This window comes from Salvelinus namaycush, chromosome 25 (assembly GCF_016432855.1).
Source record: "Salvelinus namaycush isolate Seneca chromosome 25, SaNama_1.0, whole genome shotgun sequence".
Lineage (NCBI taxonomy): Eukaryota > Metazoa > Chordata > Actinopteri > Salmoniformes > Salmonidae > Salvelinus > Salvelinus namaycush.
In genome coordinates this window covers 8,140,575-8,158,792 of record NC_052331.1, presented here as the reverse complement: position 1 = coordinate 8,158,792, position 18,218 = coordinate 8,140,575, and the positions used below count along the sequence as shown (strand labels likewise).

The 18,218-nt window shown below is 44.0% G+C and overlaps 1 protein-coding gene across 1 annotated transcript; it reads left to right on the top strand.

The window, feature by feature from the left end:
• Positions 1-7,180: 7,180 nt before the first annotated feature.
• On the top strand, positions 7,181-15,542 carry LOC120020590 (calcium-binding mitochondrial carrier protein Aralar1-like; the record flags this gene model as incomplete). The annotated part of the gene is made up of 17 exons (XM_038964293.1): positions 7,181-7,240; positions 9,643-9,788; positions 10,975-11,090; positions 11,680-11,819; positions 12,137-12,283; positions 12,401-12,539; positions 12,807-12,900; positions 12,985-13,069; positions 13,152-13,236; positions 13,393-13,551; positions 13,947-13,999; positions 14,155-14,235; positions 14,381-14,521; positions 14,632-14,770; positions 14,871-15,029; positions 15,110-15,200; positions 15,302-15,542. Coding segments are annotated over 17 exons (2,076 nt in total), but the record flags the coding sequence as incomplete, so codon positions are not given.
• Positions 15,543-18,218: the final 2,676 nt, after the last annotated feature.

The window sequence follows — 18,218 nt, the reverse complement described above, 5'->3', positions numbered from 1 at the left end:
GCATGCAGGGCATTCTACGCCATTAAAAAAAACTAATTCAAATTGAAATACCTATTGAAATGTGTCTAAAACGATTGAATTGAATGTGTCATTGAACCAATTGCACTTTATGGCAGTGAGATGTGGGGTCCACTTGCAAAACAAGATTTCACCCAATGGGACAAACACCCCATTGAAACCCTGCATGTCCAGAGGAAAACTACAAACAATGCATGCAGGGCAGAATTAGGCCAATATCCACTAGTAAAACAATATTTAAAAAAGAGCAATTAAGTTTTAGAAACATCTAAAATACAGTGACCCCCTCTCATATCATTACCAAGCCCTGTAATGCCAAGAGCTGAGCAAAGAAAAGAGTCCCCTCATCCAGCTGGTCCTTGGGCTGAGTTCACAAACCTGTTCTACTAACACACTGAAGTCTCAGGGCCAGAACATCCAATCAATCAGAATAAACCAAATTACAACGCAGTCAAAACAAAACTACATTACTTATTGGGAAACAAGCACGAAGCAAAATGGACCTAAATCGACAGTACACCGTGGCAAACTATTTGAACATGGTTCTTGATCCAAACCTTAGAAAAACCTTGACAAAGTACAGGCTCAGTGAGCACAGCCTTGCCAATGAGAAGGGTAGACACATGAAAACATGGCTCCCTCTAGAGGAAAGGCTGTGCAACCACGGCACCACAGCAGAACCTGAGACAGCTGCATTTCCTGACAAAATGTCAAAAATATAAAACAATTAGAGAGTGTAATTTCCCCAAATGTGAAACCTTTATTCAAGGTTTCAAAGACCTCTCTGATGAGGATAGGCTACCCGTCCTGTTGGGGGAGGACGCAGAGAGCTGTGGGTTGGCAGCGCACTACATTGCTGCCTGCCATAAAATGAGGGACAGTGTCTGAGAGACCAACCAAACTCCACATGTCCTCTATGCTTATTGTTATTGTTATGGTTATTTTGACCCTTGGTTATTGTTGTTCCTGTTGTCCTGTTGACAATATTGATTATTATTAATTATGTTAATATTTTAAATGTCCAAAGTAAGCTTTGGCAATATGTACATTGTTACGTCATGCCAATAAATTGAATTGAAATTGAGAGAGAGAGAGAGAGAGAGAGAGAGAGAGAGAGAGAGAGAGAGAGAGAGAGAGAGAGAGAGAGAGAGAGAGAGAGAGAGAGAGAGAGAGAGAGAGAGAGAGAGAGAGAGAGAGAGAGAGAGAGAGAGAGAGAGAGAGAGAGTTTTAAACGGATGTCAGATCAGCAGAAAGGAGGAAAGTTTACACACAGTGTTTCAAATTTGGTTTATGATTTTTATTCAACCTGGTGAACAATGGAATGTGAAAAACTTGAAATTTGAAATGAGGCCCTATAGACAGTCTAGCAAACAGAACAATTAGTTGAAATGGCCTTCACAAGGTATAGGATTACAGCATTTGGATTAGGCTAATTATTGGATTATTGCTTCATGATTTCCAGTCTACCAGGTTGTGTGAGTTTCAGTCTCAGAGAGAGCCTACAGGCCATTAAATGATTGGTTTATGTTGGGCTGGGCCCAAGCCCGTAGACGGCCCAAGAGGTTTGAAACAAAAATATATATTTTTAAATGTATAATTGTTTTTTTATCCAACTACAGGAGCCCGCTCTCAATGTTCAAAATACAGCAGAGAGCAAAATTTAGCAACTGATGATCAATAGTTTATAAAAATAACTGTGGATTAAATTTTATCACAAGCACATACATGTATCTGCCAAAATTAAGGAAACACCAAAATAAAGTGTCTTAAAATGGTGTTGCATCACCACGAGCTGCCAGAACAGCTTCAAAGTGCCTTGGCATAGATTTTACAAGTGGACCTAAACCATGCCAGGAAAATGCACCCCAAACCATAACATATACTTTGTATCCATTGTTTACTCACGGGTTTCCTTTATTTTGGCAGTCACATGTATGCCTACATTCGGGAAGGGCGCAGTTTGGGCAGTATGCACGCCAAATATAGGCAGCTTGTTCCTTGTGGCCATAGATTTATAATCCATAAAAGGGTTTTGTAACCTCTTACCCTGGCAATTTGACTGTTAAACTAATGGGTACACTAGCAATGGATGCCAGTCCTGATTTGAATGGGAAGTACTATCTATGGATTATATTTCTATGGTTGATTGGGGCTGTCGGTTTTCGTATTGCAGATTTATTTGTATTTGTATATACAGTTTAGAAATCTGTGGAGCCAATAGAAACCATAATCGCGTGACAACATTCCACGATTTGAGCATTCCATGGGTGATGTAATGATACGTTTATTGCACGGGTTTGAAATGTGAGCATGAAAATAGACCACTAACTCACTGACCGCTATTCAGATCAATTGATCAATTAACCTGGTCACACCCCAAAAAAATTACATTTGGGAAAACGAATAATAAACCAGGTGTATTCTGCATGCATAGCCCCATAGGCATACAGGTAACTGCCAAAAATAAAGGAAACACTTGAGTAAACAAGGGATACAAAGTATATGTTATGATGTGGGGTGCATTCTCCTGGCATGGTTTATGTCTACTTGTAGAATCTATTCCAAGGCACTTTTGAAGCTGTTCTGGCAGCTCGTGGTGATGCAGTTTTTCTACAATCGCTAACGTAATTTTGTCCAATCTGTTGTCACATTTTCAAAACTCTAAACACAATTAGCACCACCGCTGTCTGTTGTGGACCGTGTCATTAACGCAATTTATGTTGTTTTCACAGAATATGCAACAGGTTTCTAAAATGCTTACATTTTCTTAACATACAAGCTTACACAATACCAAAACGATGGATCTTTCTTGTCTTATTTACAAATGCTTGCACACAGCATTCCAGAAATGAAGACCTAATGTTCAAAACCTTCAATATAATATAAAGCCTCTACTTCTGCAACAACAGCAGCAGCTCAAAAGCTGTATTGAAACAGCTGATAAGCCTTTTTGAATGAACAGATCATTGAAACATTGAAAAATAGCTGCTCCACTGTAAGTTGTGTCAAATAAACCAACCACAGCTGATTCTAATCTCAATCGAAGACATAGCCAGATGTTGAAGTTCTTTCAATTACATGGACATACACAGTAAAAAGGGGACTCTTTGGATTGATTTTGTTCAATGTGGATACAGAACAACACAGAGGAGCAGAGAGAGAAAAAATAATGTCTGGACAAGGGAGAGAAATAGTTGGACCAGGGAGAGGAGTAGCTGGACCAAGCACAGGAGTAGCTGGACCAGGGAGAGGGGTAGTTGGACCAGGGAGAGGAGTAGCTGGACCAGGGAGAGGGGTAGTTGGACCAGGGAGAGGAGTAGCTGGACCAGGGAGAGGGGTAGTTGGACCAGGCAGAGGAGTAGCTGGACCAGGGAGAGGAGTAGCTGGACCAGGGAGAGGGGTAGTTGGACCAGGGAGAGGAGTAGCTGGACCATGGAGAGGAGTAGCTGGACCAGGCAGAGGAGTAACTGGACCAGGCAAAGGGGTAGTCAGACCAGGACAAGGGAGAAGGAGAGGTAGGGGGAGAGGAGTAAGAATGCGTGGTGGTGTTCAAAGGAGAGTAAGAGCTGTTGTCACTGATGAAATAAGAGCCACCATCATAGACCATGTGATAAACCATGGTATATCACTGAGAGAGGCTGGTGAAAGAGTCCAGCCTAATACCATGGTCTATCACTGAGAGAGACTGGTGAAAGAGTCCAGCCTAATCTCAGATGGTCAACCTTGGCTTCCATTATCCAGAATTTTCAACAAACCAACAGGTAAGTAATGCATTTCACAAGGGCTTCTTCTATCATTACTGTTGCTATGTCCCACAGTAACTGTAGGCCAACAGTCCCAATGCAAATATATATGTTGTATTTTTGTTCCTCTAAAGGACACAACGTCTTCCTCCCTCTGGGGGAAGAGGAAAGCTCCTCAGTGAAGACAAAGACCATTGTAGGATTTGTCATTGCTGACAATGCAACAAAAGTGAGAGAAATTCAGACCAGAATTGTAGAGAACAACCTGGTATTTCACAATGTGGAAAGCATCAGCCTGACTACCATTGCTCGGACTCTGACCAAACACAGAGTTTGAATGAAACAGTTGTACACAGCTCCTTTTGAAAGGAACAGTGAGCGGGTCAAGTAACTCCAGCACCAATACGTCCAGGTATGGTGTCTATCCAATATGTCTTGTTCTATAGTGAGTTTTACACTATGCTACTCTACATGTAAACATGGGTACATACAGTAGGACATACTGAAAATAATTTACACACAGTGTTTGATTTCTTTCAGAGAGTCATGGAGTTGGAGGCTAATCAGACCCCACATGAAATCATTTATGTAAACAAGGCAGGGTTTAACCTTTCAGAAACACTTCGGTGGGGAAGAAACGTCATCGGGAAAAGGGCCACCGTTGATGTGCTGGCTCAGAGAGGAGCAAATATCACAATGTGTGCTGCAATCTCGAGTGCTGGTTTGGTCCTGCAGAAATGCCAGATTGGTCCCTACAACACCGAGCACTTTCTTTTGTTTTTAGACAACCCCCACCAACAACTGGTGCCAGAAGCAGAAAGGGAACAGGTGGGAGGAAACATGAGGACGTTTGTAATTGCATGGGACAATGTAGCATTCCACCATTCACAAACTGGTTTGCAGCCCATCCAAAAATGTTTTCCCTTTTCCTCCGCCATACTCGCCTTTCCTCAACCACATTGAGGAATGTTTTCCACCTGGAGGTGGAAAGTGTATGATCATCGGCCACATGACCAAATGTCCCTCCTGGATGCAATGAAAGCCAGCTGCAGAGACATCTCAGCTGAAGACTGTCAGGGGTGGATAAAGCATGTCAAGCTTTTCTATCCAAGGTGCATAGCGAGAGACGACATAAGATGTGATGTGAACGAGAATGCTGAAGATCGTATGGATTAGAGCAGGACTGTGCATTTTTGTGTTTTTTCCCTTCTGTGCCATTTTTTACAGTAATTGTGTTTTACTTTTACACATTTGGAACCAAAGGCCATGTATGTTGGATTTTTGGTTGATCACTGGCAGCAATTTCATGTTGCTAATAATGCTTTTACTGCAGAAATTCCGTCACTTACAATTTTTTCCTACTGTACATTCTATAAAGTAAATATGACTCATTCACTTTTAGATAGTATGTTGCTAAAAATGCACACATTTGACACTCAACCAAAAAAATGGAGAGTGGTTTACAGTAAAAGGAAACTGAATTATAAAAAACAATGGATTTTATATTGTCTATTGTATGCAGGTAGAACTGAAACATGGAAAGTAACGCAGTTTTTGTAATGCTATCAACTGTTAGTATTTTGAAAATCATTGTGCTATGATTGACTATATGTTCCTCTAGGATAGAAAACATGTGCTAGTGTTTTCACAGAATGATTAGATATTTAGTCGGGTTTGCCGTGTTTTGAGAGTTAGTGTTTGTAGAGAAAGTTTTTTATGCATTTTGAAATGTAGAGTTGGTATTTAATGAACAAAATGTGGTTCTGAGCAGAAAATGAACTATTTGGCTGATTGTGTGATGTTGATGTGTTGCTGTGTTAAGAGTTTAGAAAAAGATTCTTAAGTATAGGTAAACACTTGTTAGCAGTTGTAAAAAAACAAACTGTAAGACACGTTATGTTGGTGTTTCCTTAATTTTGGCAGATACATGAATGTGTTTTTTGATCATCTGTTGCTAAATGATGCTCTCTGGTGCATTTTGAATATTGAGAGCGGTCTCCTGTATTTGTATTTAAAAAACTATGGCTATTATTGGATTACTGCTTCAGGTTTTCCAGTCTACCAGGTTGAGTGAGTTTCAGTCTCAGAGAGAGCCTACAGGTCATTAAATAATTGGTTGATGTGTAGCCTACAGGTCTATGCATGCAGAATACACCTGGTTTATTATTCGTTTTCCCAAACTTAAAATGATTTGTGTGGCCAGGTTAATTGGTCAAATGATCTGAATTGTGGTCAGTGAGTTGGTCTGTTTTCAGTCTCAGATTTCAAACCTGTGCAAAAAGACGTATCCTTACAACATCTATGGAATGCTCAAACCGTGGAATGTTGGCACACGATTACTACAGCTAACACACCTCATTTTTTGTACAAAAAGACAGATGGGACCCATTGCACTAGACTAGTGGGTTTGTTGCAATCGACTCAAATTGCACCGGAGCTCGCTTTTTTATTTAATTTATTTGGAATTCTCCAGTGAACGCGTTTGCTCCAGCGACTATACGTGACGTCAAAACCAGTATGGCGGTCGAGGTGACTTCGGCATTGCTTGCTTTACGTTATAGAAATGGCTTTTAATGTAGTCTACATGTTTTATCTGTTTCGTTGTACATAGTTTCTGGGATCATTTGACTGCGCTAACGCCCGGTCTCTGGCCCAGAATGAACAGCCACAAACCAGTTAGCGATAAGGCTAGCAGCTGTATCTTTTGATTAACATTGCAATACTACAGTTAACTGGCAATATTGTGCAATAATGACAACCGCATCACTCAACTACCCACTTGACTGATCTGTTATTTGCGGTTTTAAACCCAACGAGTCATTGGAATGGTTTGTGTCTTCATCTGAGTAGATAGCTATAAGACTAGCAACACAACTTGGAAACAGTTAACTACTTTCGTTAGTTAGAAACACTTTTTCATGGTCAACTCGCCTACACAGTAATAGCTTGTGTGATGTTTCTTTCATTAGCATTCGTTTTGACAAGTAATTCTCGGTCTCGTATGATAGCGATCTTTCAAGTCCTCTGCCTGCTTTTGAAATATTTAAATTTGTTATTTCTATTTGCAAGTACACAACCTCAATGCATTCCAGTTGTTTTATCCAATTGTCACCAGCTAGATAATATTTATTACTGATAACGTTAGATGTCATCAACCAAAACTGCTGCTCTGTTTGCATTCAGCTATATAAATATGTTCACTGTGTTTTCGCTGCACAACGTCATATGATGCGTTAATACAGCGTTTCTCAAACTCGGTGCATGTTTTATTTCCTTAACACTACACAGCTGATTCAAATGATCAAAGCGAGATGATTGGTTATTCATTTGAATCAGCTGTGTAGGGTTAGGGCAAGAACCAAAACGTGCACCGAGTTTGGGAAACGTTACCTTAACGTTATACTATTATTCGTATTACTTGGCAGGTGCAATCCACCAAACGAGCGGACCCGAACGAGCTGAAGTTTATTTTTCAGAAGGTAAGAACATCTCTGGTTGGCCTTCACGTTTACGCATGCTGTATAGTTCATTTCATTGTGGAAAGATTTTGTGCTAGGGTGAACTAATTAGATGTCTGACGTCATTTAGCTTGCGGGTGTTTTGTGAGGAGCTGTGTGACTGAATCCCCTACCACGCACAGTGCTTGATTTGGACAGAAGCTCGCCGGAGACTGGAATATCACAATGTTCTGCTGCTTGAACTCCTGATCCTCTTACAGCATATTAGCTCAAAAGTATTGTGGAACTCCTACACCTAAATATAAACCCAAAATTAGTACTGACACCCATTTCAGTCCAAGTCGAGCACCACACACACACACACACACACACACACTACAGTACCAGTCAAAAGTTTGGACACTTAATTCAATGGTTGTTTATTTATTTAGACTATTTTCTACATTGTAGAATAATAGTGAAGACAAACTATGAAATGACACATGGAATCATGTAGTAACCCCAAAATATTTTAGATTTGTCAAAGTAGCCACCCTTTGCACAATCTTGCCATTCTCTCAACTAGCTTCATGAGGAATGCTTTCCCAACAGTCTTTAAGGAGTTCCACACGTATGTTGCGCACTTGTTGGCTGCTTTTCCTTCACTGCTGTCCAACTCATCCCAAACCATCTAAATTGGGTTGAGGTCAGGTGATTTGTGGAAGCCAGGTCATCTGATGCAACTCTCCTTGGTCAAATAGCCCTTACACAGCCTGGATGTGTGTTTTGGGTCATTGTCCTGTTGAAAAACAAATGATGGTTCCACTAAGTGCAAACCAGGTGGGATGGCGAATCGCTGCAGAATGCTGTGGTAGCCATGCTGGTTAATACGTGTGCCTTGAATTCTAAATACAGGTAGGGGTGGTACATCAGACAGTGTCACCATCACACCTCCTCCATGCTTCACAGTGGGAACCACACATGCAGAGATCATCCGTTCACCTACTCTGCGTCTCACAAAGACAGTGGTTGTAACCAAATATCTCAAATTTGGACTCATCAGACCAAAGAACAGATTTCCACAGGTCTAATGTCCATTGTTCGTGTTTCCTGGCCCAAGCAAGTCTCTTCTTATTGATGTACTTTAGTAGTGGTTTCTTTGCAGCAATTTGATCATGAAGGCCTGATTCACGCAGTCTCCTCTGAACAGTTCATGTCTGTTACTTGAACTCTGTGAAGCATTTATTTTGGCTGCTATCTGAGGTGCAGTTAACTCTAATGAACATCCTCTGCAGCAGAGGTAACTTCCTTGCCTGTGGCAGTCCTCATGAGAGCCAGTTTCATCCAAGCGCTTGATGGTTTTTGCGACTGCACTTGAAGACACTTTCAAAGTTCTTGACATTTTCTGGATTTACTGACCTTCATGTCTTAAAGTAATGATGGACTGTTGTTTCTCTTTGCTTATTTGAGCTCTTCTTCTGTATACCACCCCTACCTTGTCACAACACAACTGATTAGCTCAAATGCATTAATTCCACAAATTAACTTAACAAGGCACACCTGTTAATTGAAATGCATTCCAGGTGACTACCTCATGAAGCAGGCTTGAGAATGCCAAGCGTGTGCAAAAGCTGTCAAGGCTAACGGTGGCTACTAAGAATTTCAAATATAATTTTAATTTGTCTAACACTTTGTTTTGGTTACTCCATGATTCCATATGTGTTATTTTGTAGTTTTGATGTCTTCACTATTATTATACAATGTACCCTGGAATGAGGTAGGTGTGTCCAAACTATGTCTCACCTTGCAAGATGAGTGCGGGGCAGCAGACTGTACATTAGGCTATACAGTGAGGTCCATGCTGAAGGTTCTGAGCGGGAACCTGAGCGAAGGCTCTTCTATAGTGTATTCTCTGTTGTGCACTGTAGTTTCATGTGCTTGAACGACACGCCCTCGCTCTTTTGAAAGCAGTCAGTGCCTCGTGTGGGGTAACAAAGCTGGTGAAGACAGGTGGGCTTTACACAAACGTCTAAAGATGGCTCTCGAGATGTTGGAGAGGTTACATAAAGGGATTTTTTTTTAATATATATTCTGCAAAATTCCTTGTCTAAGGGACACGGAATCCTTTATAAATAATAAACCACCGTGAGCTGGCAGCAGGACAAGTCATTCATAATTACTTTTTTTGTTGTTATATTTAGAGTGATAGCCTATGTTATTGATTGTTCATGGCTTGTTTGTAGATATTTCAGTTATTCACTGCCGTAACAAAATCAATGCCACATTACCTCATCACACTCAACCACTTTAGCATGCCAGTGTGATGGTTAAAGTCAAGGACCCTTTCCGTCTTAATCCACCACAGTATGTCAGTGTTTAGCAGGAAACCCAAAGTGACGCTGTGTCTATTTCTGTCGTAACCCCCCCCCCCCCCCCCCCCCCAGCATGCCAGTGTTGTGGATGCAGATGGCGAGAAGTTGATGACCCCGGAGGACTTTGTGCAGAAGTACCTGGGCCTGCACACACAGATCCACCACAACCCCAAAACTGTCCAGCTCATCGCCGGTGTAGCCGACACAACCAAGGACGGGTGAAGAGCTGCCTACGTTAACCCTCTCATCCGTCTCTTTCGCTATCTTTCTCTCTCCCTTATCCTGTCTCCACCAAGTACATGGTTAACCGTTGATTATGCTTAGCCTTCTGTCTCCCTCATTCTATTTGTCTCCTGTCGTGCTCCCTCTCCACATCAACCATGGGAGATTGTTTTCATTGTGCAGAAGGCTCCTGCAGTAGGGAATGATAGCGGTCTCATACCCACACATATACAATGGTGATGCTTAGATCAGTTAATTACGATGTTATTTGGTCTAAGAACAGAAGCTGCCTTAATGGGTGCTCATAGATTAGATTATACACAGACACACTGCACAAGCCCTTTCAATGCACTTAATCCACTCTTATGAGATAGACTTAAATAGTTCATGATTCTGAAAACATTTACTCCTTCAAAGTCAAATGTCTCAAAGTAACAGGTGTGCCTTTTCTAATGGTTAGGATTCGGCGCTCTCACCGCCGCGGCCCAGGTTCGATTCCTGGTCAGGGAACTAATCTTTTGAGTGGCAGGTAGCCTAGTGGTTAGGGCATTGGGCCAGTAACCAAAAGGTTGCTGGATCGTATTCCCGAGCTGACAAGGTAAAAATCTGTCGTTCTGCCCCTGAACAAGGCCGACCGGGGAACAGTGGGTTACCTGCCATCATTGTAAATAAGAATTTGTTCTTAACTGACTTGCCTAGCTAAATAAAGGTCAAATAAAAAATGTAAACAGTAAAAATACTAAGTGAAGTTTCACTCATTGTTTCGCTACAAGGGTCAACAAGTTGTAACCTAGGTCAGTCGTGTAATGGATCAAAGTGTGTGTGTCTTGCAGGGGGATGAAGCACACGTCTCATTCAGCACTGTTTAAAAGTACCAACCTACAAGCAGCGAATCCCCAATGAGTCTTTTACCTTTCACTTAAGTCTAGAGAAATGACCTGAAATCCATTACAATTGGTTTACACGATTTGAAATGCATGGAGTCATTTGAAGAAATAGTGCATGGCCTAATTTCTCCCAACATCATTAATGACATTTTATGACGTTTCAGTAAAAGCTGAACCTTTCTCCCTCTGATTGGATCTGTATCTGAAGCTTTGTCCTTCATGGCATCGCGTGTACTGTTTTAACTTTGCCTCTCTCTCTCCACAAAAACACACACACACACACACACACACACAGGCTGATCTCATTCCAGGAGTTCTTGGCGTTTGAGTCGGTGCTGTGTGTTCCGGACGCTCTCTTTATCGTAGTCTTCCAGTTGTTTAACAAGACCGGCAATGGAGACATCTCCTTTGGTACGTACGTGACTGTGTGTGTTGGGGCGGTGGCGATACCTGCTTTCAACTGTTTCAACAATGCACATATGTGACGTAGTACGCAATTTTCGGGGACAACTTTTAGCTCGTGAGAGCTTCTTTCAGAACTAATGGCTAAAAAGTAGACAAGTACCAGAGAATCTTTATTATTATTATTTTTTTAAATAGGATTATGCTTTGAGACTTGGCACACTAATACGCTCTCTTATATATACACACACACATTCAAACACACTTTTTAGTGTGTGTGCTCGCACGTATGGCACGCGTAATTAAAGGGAACCATTTATGGTTTGTTAGTACAGTCACTCAGCCTGAAGGCCACTGTTTTAATCTGATGTCTGAATATAGGTTAATGCTGGTCTGTCATAGAATGAGCAGAACTGATATTGTCCCGGTGTTCACAGATGCACCGAAAGAAAGTGTGAGATGATGTGAAGACGTTTTAAAATGGTACAACTAATATGGCCGCCGTTCCTCCCCGTCACATAACGTTGCATTGAATGGGAATGTCCATTTTGCTCATTCTAATTCTATGGTTCTCTCGATCTGTCCATCCCTTGAACAGAGAATGTGCGGGACATCTTCAGCCAGACCACTGTGCACCACCACATCCCCTTTAACTGGGACTGTGAGTTCATCTGCCTGCACTTTGGACACGACCGCAAGAAATGCCTCGGCTACCTCGAGTTCACCCAGTTTCTACAGGTATTCACACACACTCAGTCATGCACACACACGCTCCGTGGCGCTCACGCGGTGACATATTGCGCGTGTGACATTCAGATAGCATGACGTGTATAATTGCAGGAAATTTGCTTTAAAACTCAGCGTTCTCTCCGCCCCGTGGCAAATGTGTAGGAAATGTAGCTTTATAAAACGGCCACATTTTGTCTCCGGCCAAGAGGAGGGCATCTAAAACTATGCCAGTGGCCTCGCCCGCTACCACGCCCCACGTTAACTTTGCCACCACTGTTGAAAATGATCCCAGGGGAAGCACTGCACACGCTCTTCTCTACCTACAGGAGTTGCAGTTGGAGCATGCACGCCAGGCCTTTGCCCAGAAGGACAAGAACAAGAGTGGCACCATCTCTGCCATGGACTTCAGTGACATCATGGCCACAATCCGACACCACATGCTTACACTGTTTGTGGAGGAAAACCTGGTTTCGGTAAGAGAGAGTGTATGATTGTGTGTGGGATAAGAGAGTCTGCGTGTTTACAAACAGGGGAGTAATGGAGAGGGCATCCCTGTTCTAAACCCTTCCTCTGTGCGATTGTCCTCCCAGGCTGCGGGGGGCAGCACCTCTCACATGGTCAGCTTCTCCTACTTCAACGCCTTCAACTCTCTGCTCAACAACATGGAGCTGATCCGCAAGATCTATAGCACGCTGGCCGGGACCCGCAAGGACGCACAGGTCACTAAAGGTAACATGCGTGCACCTTGCCTATACAGGCCCTTACGTATACCCTTACACACACACACACACACACACACACACACATGCACTGTACTGACACAGCCACACTGGTCAGAAGTGCTCCAGGCGTGTGAGAGGAGTAGTGTGATCCCACTTTGCCAGTCGTCTGTTAGCTGCCATCAGGGGAACTGTCATGTTGGAAGAGAGCATTGGCAAGCTCTCTCAATCTCTCTGTAGTGTGTGTGATGCAGACTATTAACCCATCTCTCTCTAGAGGAGTTTGCCCTTGCTGCGAACAAGTTTGGCCAGGTCTCTCCCATGGAGATTGACATCCTGTACCAGCTATCAGGCCTACACTCCCACTCTGGGTAAACATGCTCACTGCTCTAAAAGCCTCGTACTGTGTACATACCTGTTCAGAGTGTTGTGGTAATGACGCTGTGTTGTCTCAGGCGTCTGAACTTTGCTGACATTGAGAGGATAGCCCCGCTGGAGGAGGGAGCGCTGCCCTATCACCTGGCCGAGTTACAGAAACAGGTAAGAGCCGTGCATTTGTGTGTGTGTGCGTGCGTGTGCAACTGCGAGCGAGTGTGGGTCAAACTCTCCTCTCTCTGTGTAGCAGAGCCAGGGTGATGGTTCCAGGTCCGTGCTGCTGCAGGCCGCAGAGTCGGCCTACCGGTTCAGCTTGGGGTCCTTCGCTGGAGGTAAGGGACTGGGGGTGAGGTAAGGGACTGGGGGTGGTGTGAGGTAAGGAATACTTTCATGGAATATATCCACCCCCCCACCCAAATAAAAAGTTACTTGGTTTAAAAAAAATGTTTTGCCTAGTGTCAATAGCCCACTTAGGTGTGTGTGTGTAGCTACGGGAGCCACGGCAGTGTATCCGATAGACCTGGTGAAGACCAGGATGCAGAACCAGAGGATTACAGGCACGTTCGTAGGAGAGCTCATGTACAAGAACAGCTTTGACTGTGCCAAGAAGGTGCTGCGCTACGAAGGCTTCTTTGGATTCTACAGAGGTACGGACGGACATTGTGCATTCTTGGTTGTTCTCCTGCTCGCTTTTCTTCCCCTCTTGGCTGCTGTTTTCCTCCCCATCCTTCTCTTCTGCTCTTTACCTCTCTTTCCATCCTTCCCGTCCCTATTTTATTTTCTCCTGGTCCTCTTTAAAAAAAAAATTGCCTGCTATTTTGCTCTTCTGTTGATGGAAAAAGGACTGCAAGACTGCCATTTATTGTTGGCTCGCCCACACTGCATCACTAAACCGGCCTCCATCCATTCACTTCTTCCTTTGTTCTTTATTTCTCACCTTTCCTTCATCCTCGTACTCTTTTCTCCTCCCTTAAGAAACTGTTGTCGTCATGAGACGTGGTTCATGTCATATGTGGACTCAATCTCCCATGCTGCCCTGCAGGTCTTCTTCCCCAGCTCATAGGCGTGGCTCCAGAGAAGGCAATCAAACTTACGGTGAGTCTAACTCCTCCCCCTCCACTCAGCCAATCACTATGGATGTGCACCTTAAGATAACTCAACACGTATTCTGTTTAAGACATGCCTGACTATTCTCTCTGTAGTACTTATTTGCTGATTATCTCCTCTCTCTCTCTCTGTTCTCCCTGTAGATGAATGACTTTGTGAGAGATAAGTTCACTGGTAAAGACGACACCATTCCATTCGCTGCTGAGGTGCTGGCCGGAGCCTGTGTGAGTATGACCGACGACCAACCCTGTTCCTGTCAAACTTCCCAACTCTAAATGCGTCCCATTCTGTTCTACCTGAATGGGAAGCTGTGGTAGCCTCCCTCCATGTCTTTCTCACTCATTTCACCTTATGTCTCTCTCTTTGCAGGCAGGGGCTTCCCAGGTGGTCTTTACGAACCCGCTGGAGATAGTCAAGATCAGACTGCAGGTGGCAGGAGAGATCACAACAGGACCCAGAATTGGCGCCCTCAGTGTCATCCGAGACCTTGGCTTTTTCGGCCTCTACAAGGTAGACGTGTGTGGCCATTACGTCTGGTGTCATTGTTCTTGTATTTTGGTAACCAAAAGGCCTTTTGATTGAAAGTAATGCATTTTATTTACTCGTGTGTGTGTGTGTAGGGCGCTAAAGCATGTTTATTGAGAGACATCCCTTTCTCAGCCATCTTCTTCCCAGTGTACGCCCACACCAAGGCTCAGTTTGCCGACGAGCAGGGTCGACTAGGCCCGTTACAGCTGCTAGCTTCTGGAGCCATCGGAGGTACACGCGCTTCAGACCTATTCAGTTTCTATTCCACTTGATTTGATTGTCAAAAACAGTCATGGCCTCAAGTGACACCCTTTCTGACTCCATTTCCCAGGCATCCCTGCTGCCTCCCTGGTGACACCTGCCGATGTCATCAAGACGCGCCTGCAGGTAGCAGCGAGGGCGGGACATACCACCTACACTGGAGTCATGGACTGTTTCAGGAAAATCACGCAGGAGGAGGGATTCGGAGCACTGTGGAAGGGAGCTGGAGGTGTGTGTTGTGGTGTTTGTGTCAAAGTGACTACACAAATGGAAATTCACTCTCTCTCTCTCTCTCTCTCTTCCCCCCAGCTCGTATGTGTCGATCCTCTCCTCAGTTTGGAGTAACTCTGGTGACCTATGAGCTTCTACAGAGGTGGTTTTATGTGGACTTCGGAGGACAGTGAGTACACACGCGCGCGCACACACACTCCCCACTGTTATAACCCAAGATACCATTGTTAGTTAATCTCCAATGTCTCATTTCCCTCTATCTTTATCCAGTCGTCCGGCGGGGGCTGAGCCCACTCCTAAATCTCGTATCTCTGAGCTTCCTCCGGTCAGTGCTGACCACGTGGGAGGCTACCGTCTGGCCACGGCCACCTTCGCTGGCGTGGAGAACAAGTTTGGCCTCCACCTGCCCAAGTTCAAGTCCTCTGGAGTGGTCTCCATTCACCCTGACCCCGTTGACCCCTCTTCTGCCCACCTTCAAGAGGCTGCCGCCCCCCTAAAGACTGGCCTCTAACTGCCTGCCACCACCCCTCCACTAAGGGCTATGCACTTAGACAGACATGCATACGGATCAACACACTCATTTTGAGGGGCCATGTACACCGAAATGCACACACGTACACTCCTAGGGGCCATGTACACCGAAATGCACACACGTACACTCCTAGGGGCCATGTGCACCGAAATGCACACACGTACACTCCTAGGGGCCATGTGCACCGAAATGCACACACGTACACTCCTAGGGGCCATGTGCACCGAAATGCACACACGTACACTCCTAGGGGCCATGTGCACCGAAATGCACACACGTACACTCCTAGGGGCCATGTGCACCGAAATGCACACACGTACACTCCTAGGGGCCATGTGCACCGAAATGCACACACGTACACTCCTAGGGGCCATGTGCACCGAAATGCACACACGTACACTCCTAGGGGCCATGTGCACCGAAATGCACACACGTACACTCCTAGGGGCCATGTGCACCGAAATGCACACACGTACACTCCTAGGGGCCATGTACACCGAAATGCACACACGTACACTCCTAGGGGCCATGTGCACAGCTATAAACACAAACACCCCAGGGTCTACTCTAGTGCTCTAACCCTGGTCCTGGAGAGCTGACTGTAGGTCCATTGTTGAAGCAGGCATTAACCTGAACACTGTTGTATCTCCAGTGGATACATGCGCCTCTCCTTTTTCTTTCCATATGAAACCATTGATTTGAAAGGAGCCTTCTCTCTCTATTCCTTTGCTCCCATTCCTCCATCTCTCTGGTGGCTCCTCTCTTCTCATGAATAACTGATTATACATTTTGGGGGGGCTACTATGATTGGACAGTGTGTGGGAGATATTTGATTGGACGGCATGTGTAAGGCTTTACTCAGTGGGCCTTGCACAGGAAGTTAATGTACATATTGTAGATCTGCTGTACAGAGATGTGACACAGCTGGAAAGCAACATTACTGATGTTAGAGCAATATTAATCTAACATTGGAGAACAATGTTATGGTAATGTTAGAGCAACCCCATGATAGCGAAATGTTTCAGTGACAAATGTTGCGGTAATGTTAAAGCAACGTGACTAATGTTGGAGTTACGCTGGGCCTTCGTCTCTTGAATCACTCTTACTGATGTACAGACCTTCAAACTGTTTATTGAGGAGAATCCTGGGCAAAGGATTAAGTAACTTAAATGCATTTTATTGAAATAAGTAATTTAGTTTAATTTCACACCTGAAAATATTTTATTTCAAGGAGAATGAACAGCAAAAATGGCCAAGCAAAATCTAACCAATAGTTTGTGGAAAACTAGACTTGGTCACTTTGTCATACAGATAAAATGTAATTAGATACACACCATATCTATACAGAGTTTGGTCAACTCCAACAGAGAATTATAATGGACAATGTTCTGACAAGTCTTGTTGGAATGTTAACTAGAATGTGGTGCCTTCGGTGCCAACATGGAGGATAGTTTCCGAAGGCACTGTACATGGAGAGTTTGGCAAAGTTTTCAGACCCCTTATGTTATAGCCTTATTCTAAAATTGATTAAATAGTCCCCCCCCAATCTACACACAATACCCCATAATGACAAAGCAAAAATGAATGTAGACATTTTTGCTAATTTATTAATGGAAATATTACATTTACATAAGTATTCAGACCCTTTACTCAGTACTTTGTTGAAGCACCTTTGGCAGCGATTACAGCATCAAGTCTTCTTGGGTATGACGCTACAAGCTTGGCACATCTGTATTCGGAGTTTCTTCCATTTTTCTCTGCAGATCCTCAAGCTCTGTCAGGTTGGATGGGGAGCGTTGCTGCACAGCTATTTTCAGGTCTCTCCAGAGATGTTCAAGTCTGGGCTCTGGCTGGGCCACTCAAGGACATTCAGAGACTTGTCCCGAAGCCACTTCTGCGTCGTCTTGGCTGTGTGCTTAGAGTCGTTGTCCTGTTGGATGGTGAACCTTCGCCCCTGGCTGAGGTCCTGAGCGCTCTGGAGCAGGTTTTCATCAAGGATCTCTTTGTACTTTGCTCAGTTCATCTTTCCCTCGATCCTGACTAGTCTCCCTGTCACTGAAAAACATCCCAACAGGATGATGATGCCACCACCATGCTTCACCGTAGGGATGTTGCCAGGTTTCCTCCAGACGTGGTGCTTGGCATTCAGGCCAAGGAGTTCAATTTTGGTTTTATCAGACCAGAGAATCTGCTCCCCCCCCCAATTGCTCAGTTTGGCCGGGCGGCCAGCTCTAGGAAGAGTCTTGGTGGTTCCAAACCTCCATTTAAGAATGACGGAGGCCACTGTGTTCTTGGGGACCTTCAATGCTGCAGACATTTTTTGGTACTCTTTCCCCAGATCTGTACCTCGATACAATCCTGTCTTGGCGCTCTACGGACAATTCCTTCGACCTCATGGCTTGGTTTTTGCTCTGACATGCACTGTCAACTGTGGGACCTTATATAGACAGGTGTGTGCCTTTCCAAATTATGTCCAATCAATTGAATTTACCTCAGGTGGACTCCAATGAAGTTGTAGAAACATCTCAAGGATGATCAATGGAAACAGGATGCACCTGAGCTCAATTTCGAGTCTCATAGGAAAGGGTCTGAATACTAATGTAATTAAGGTATTTCTGTTTATTTTTGCAAAAATATCTAAATCTGTTTTTGCTT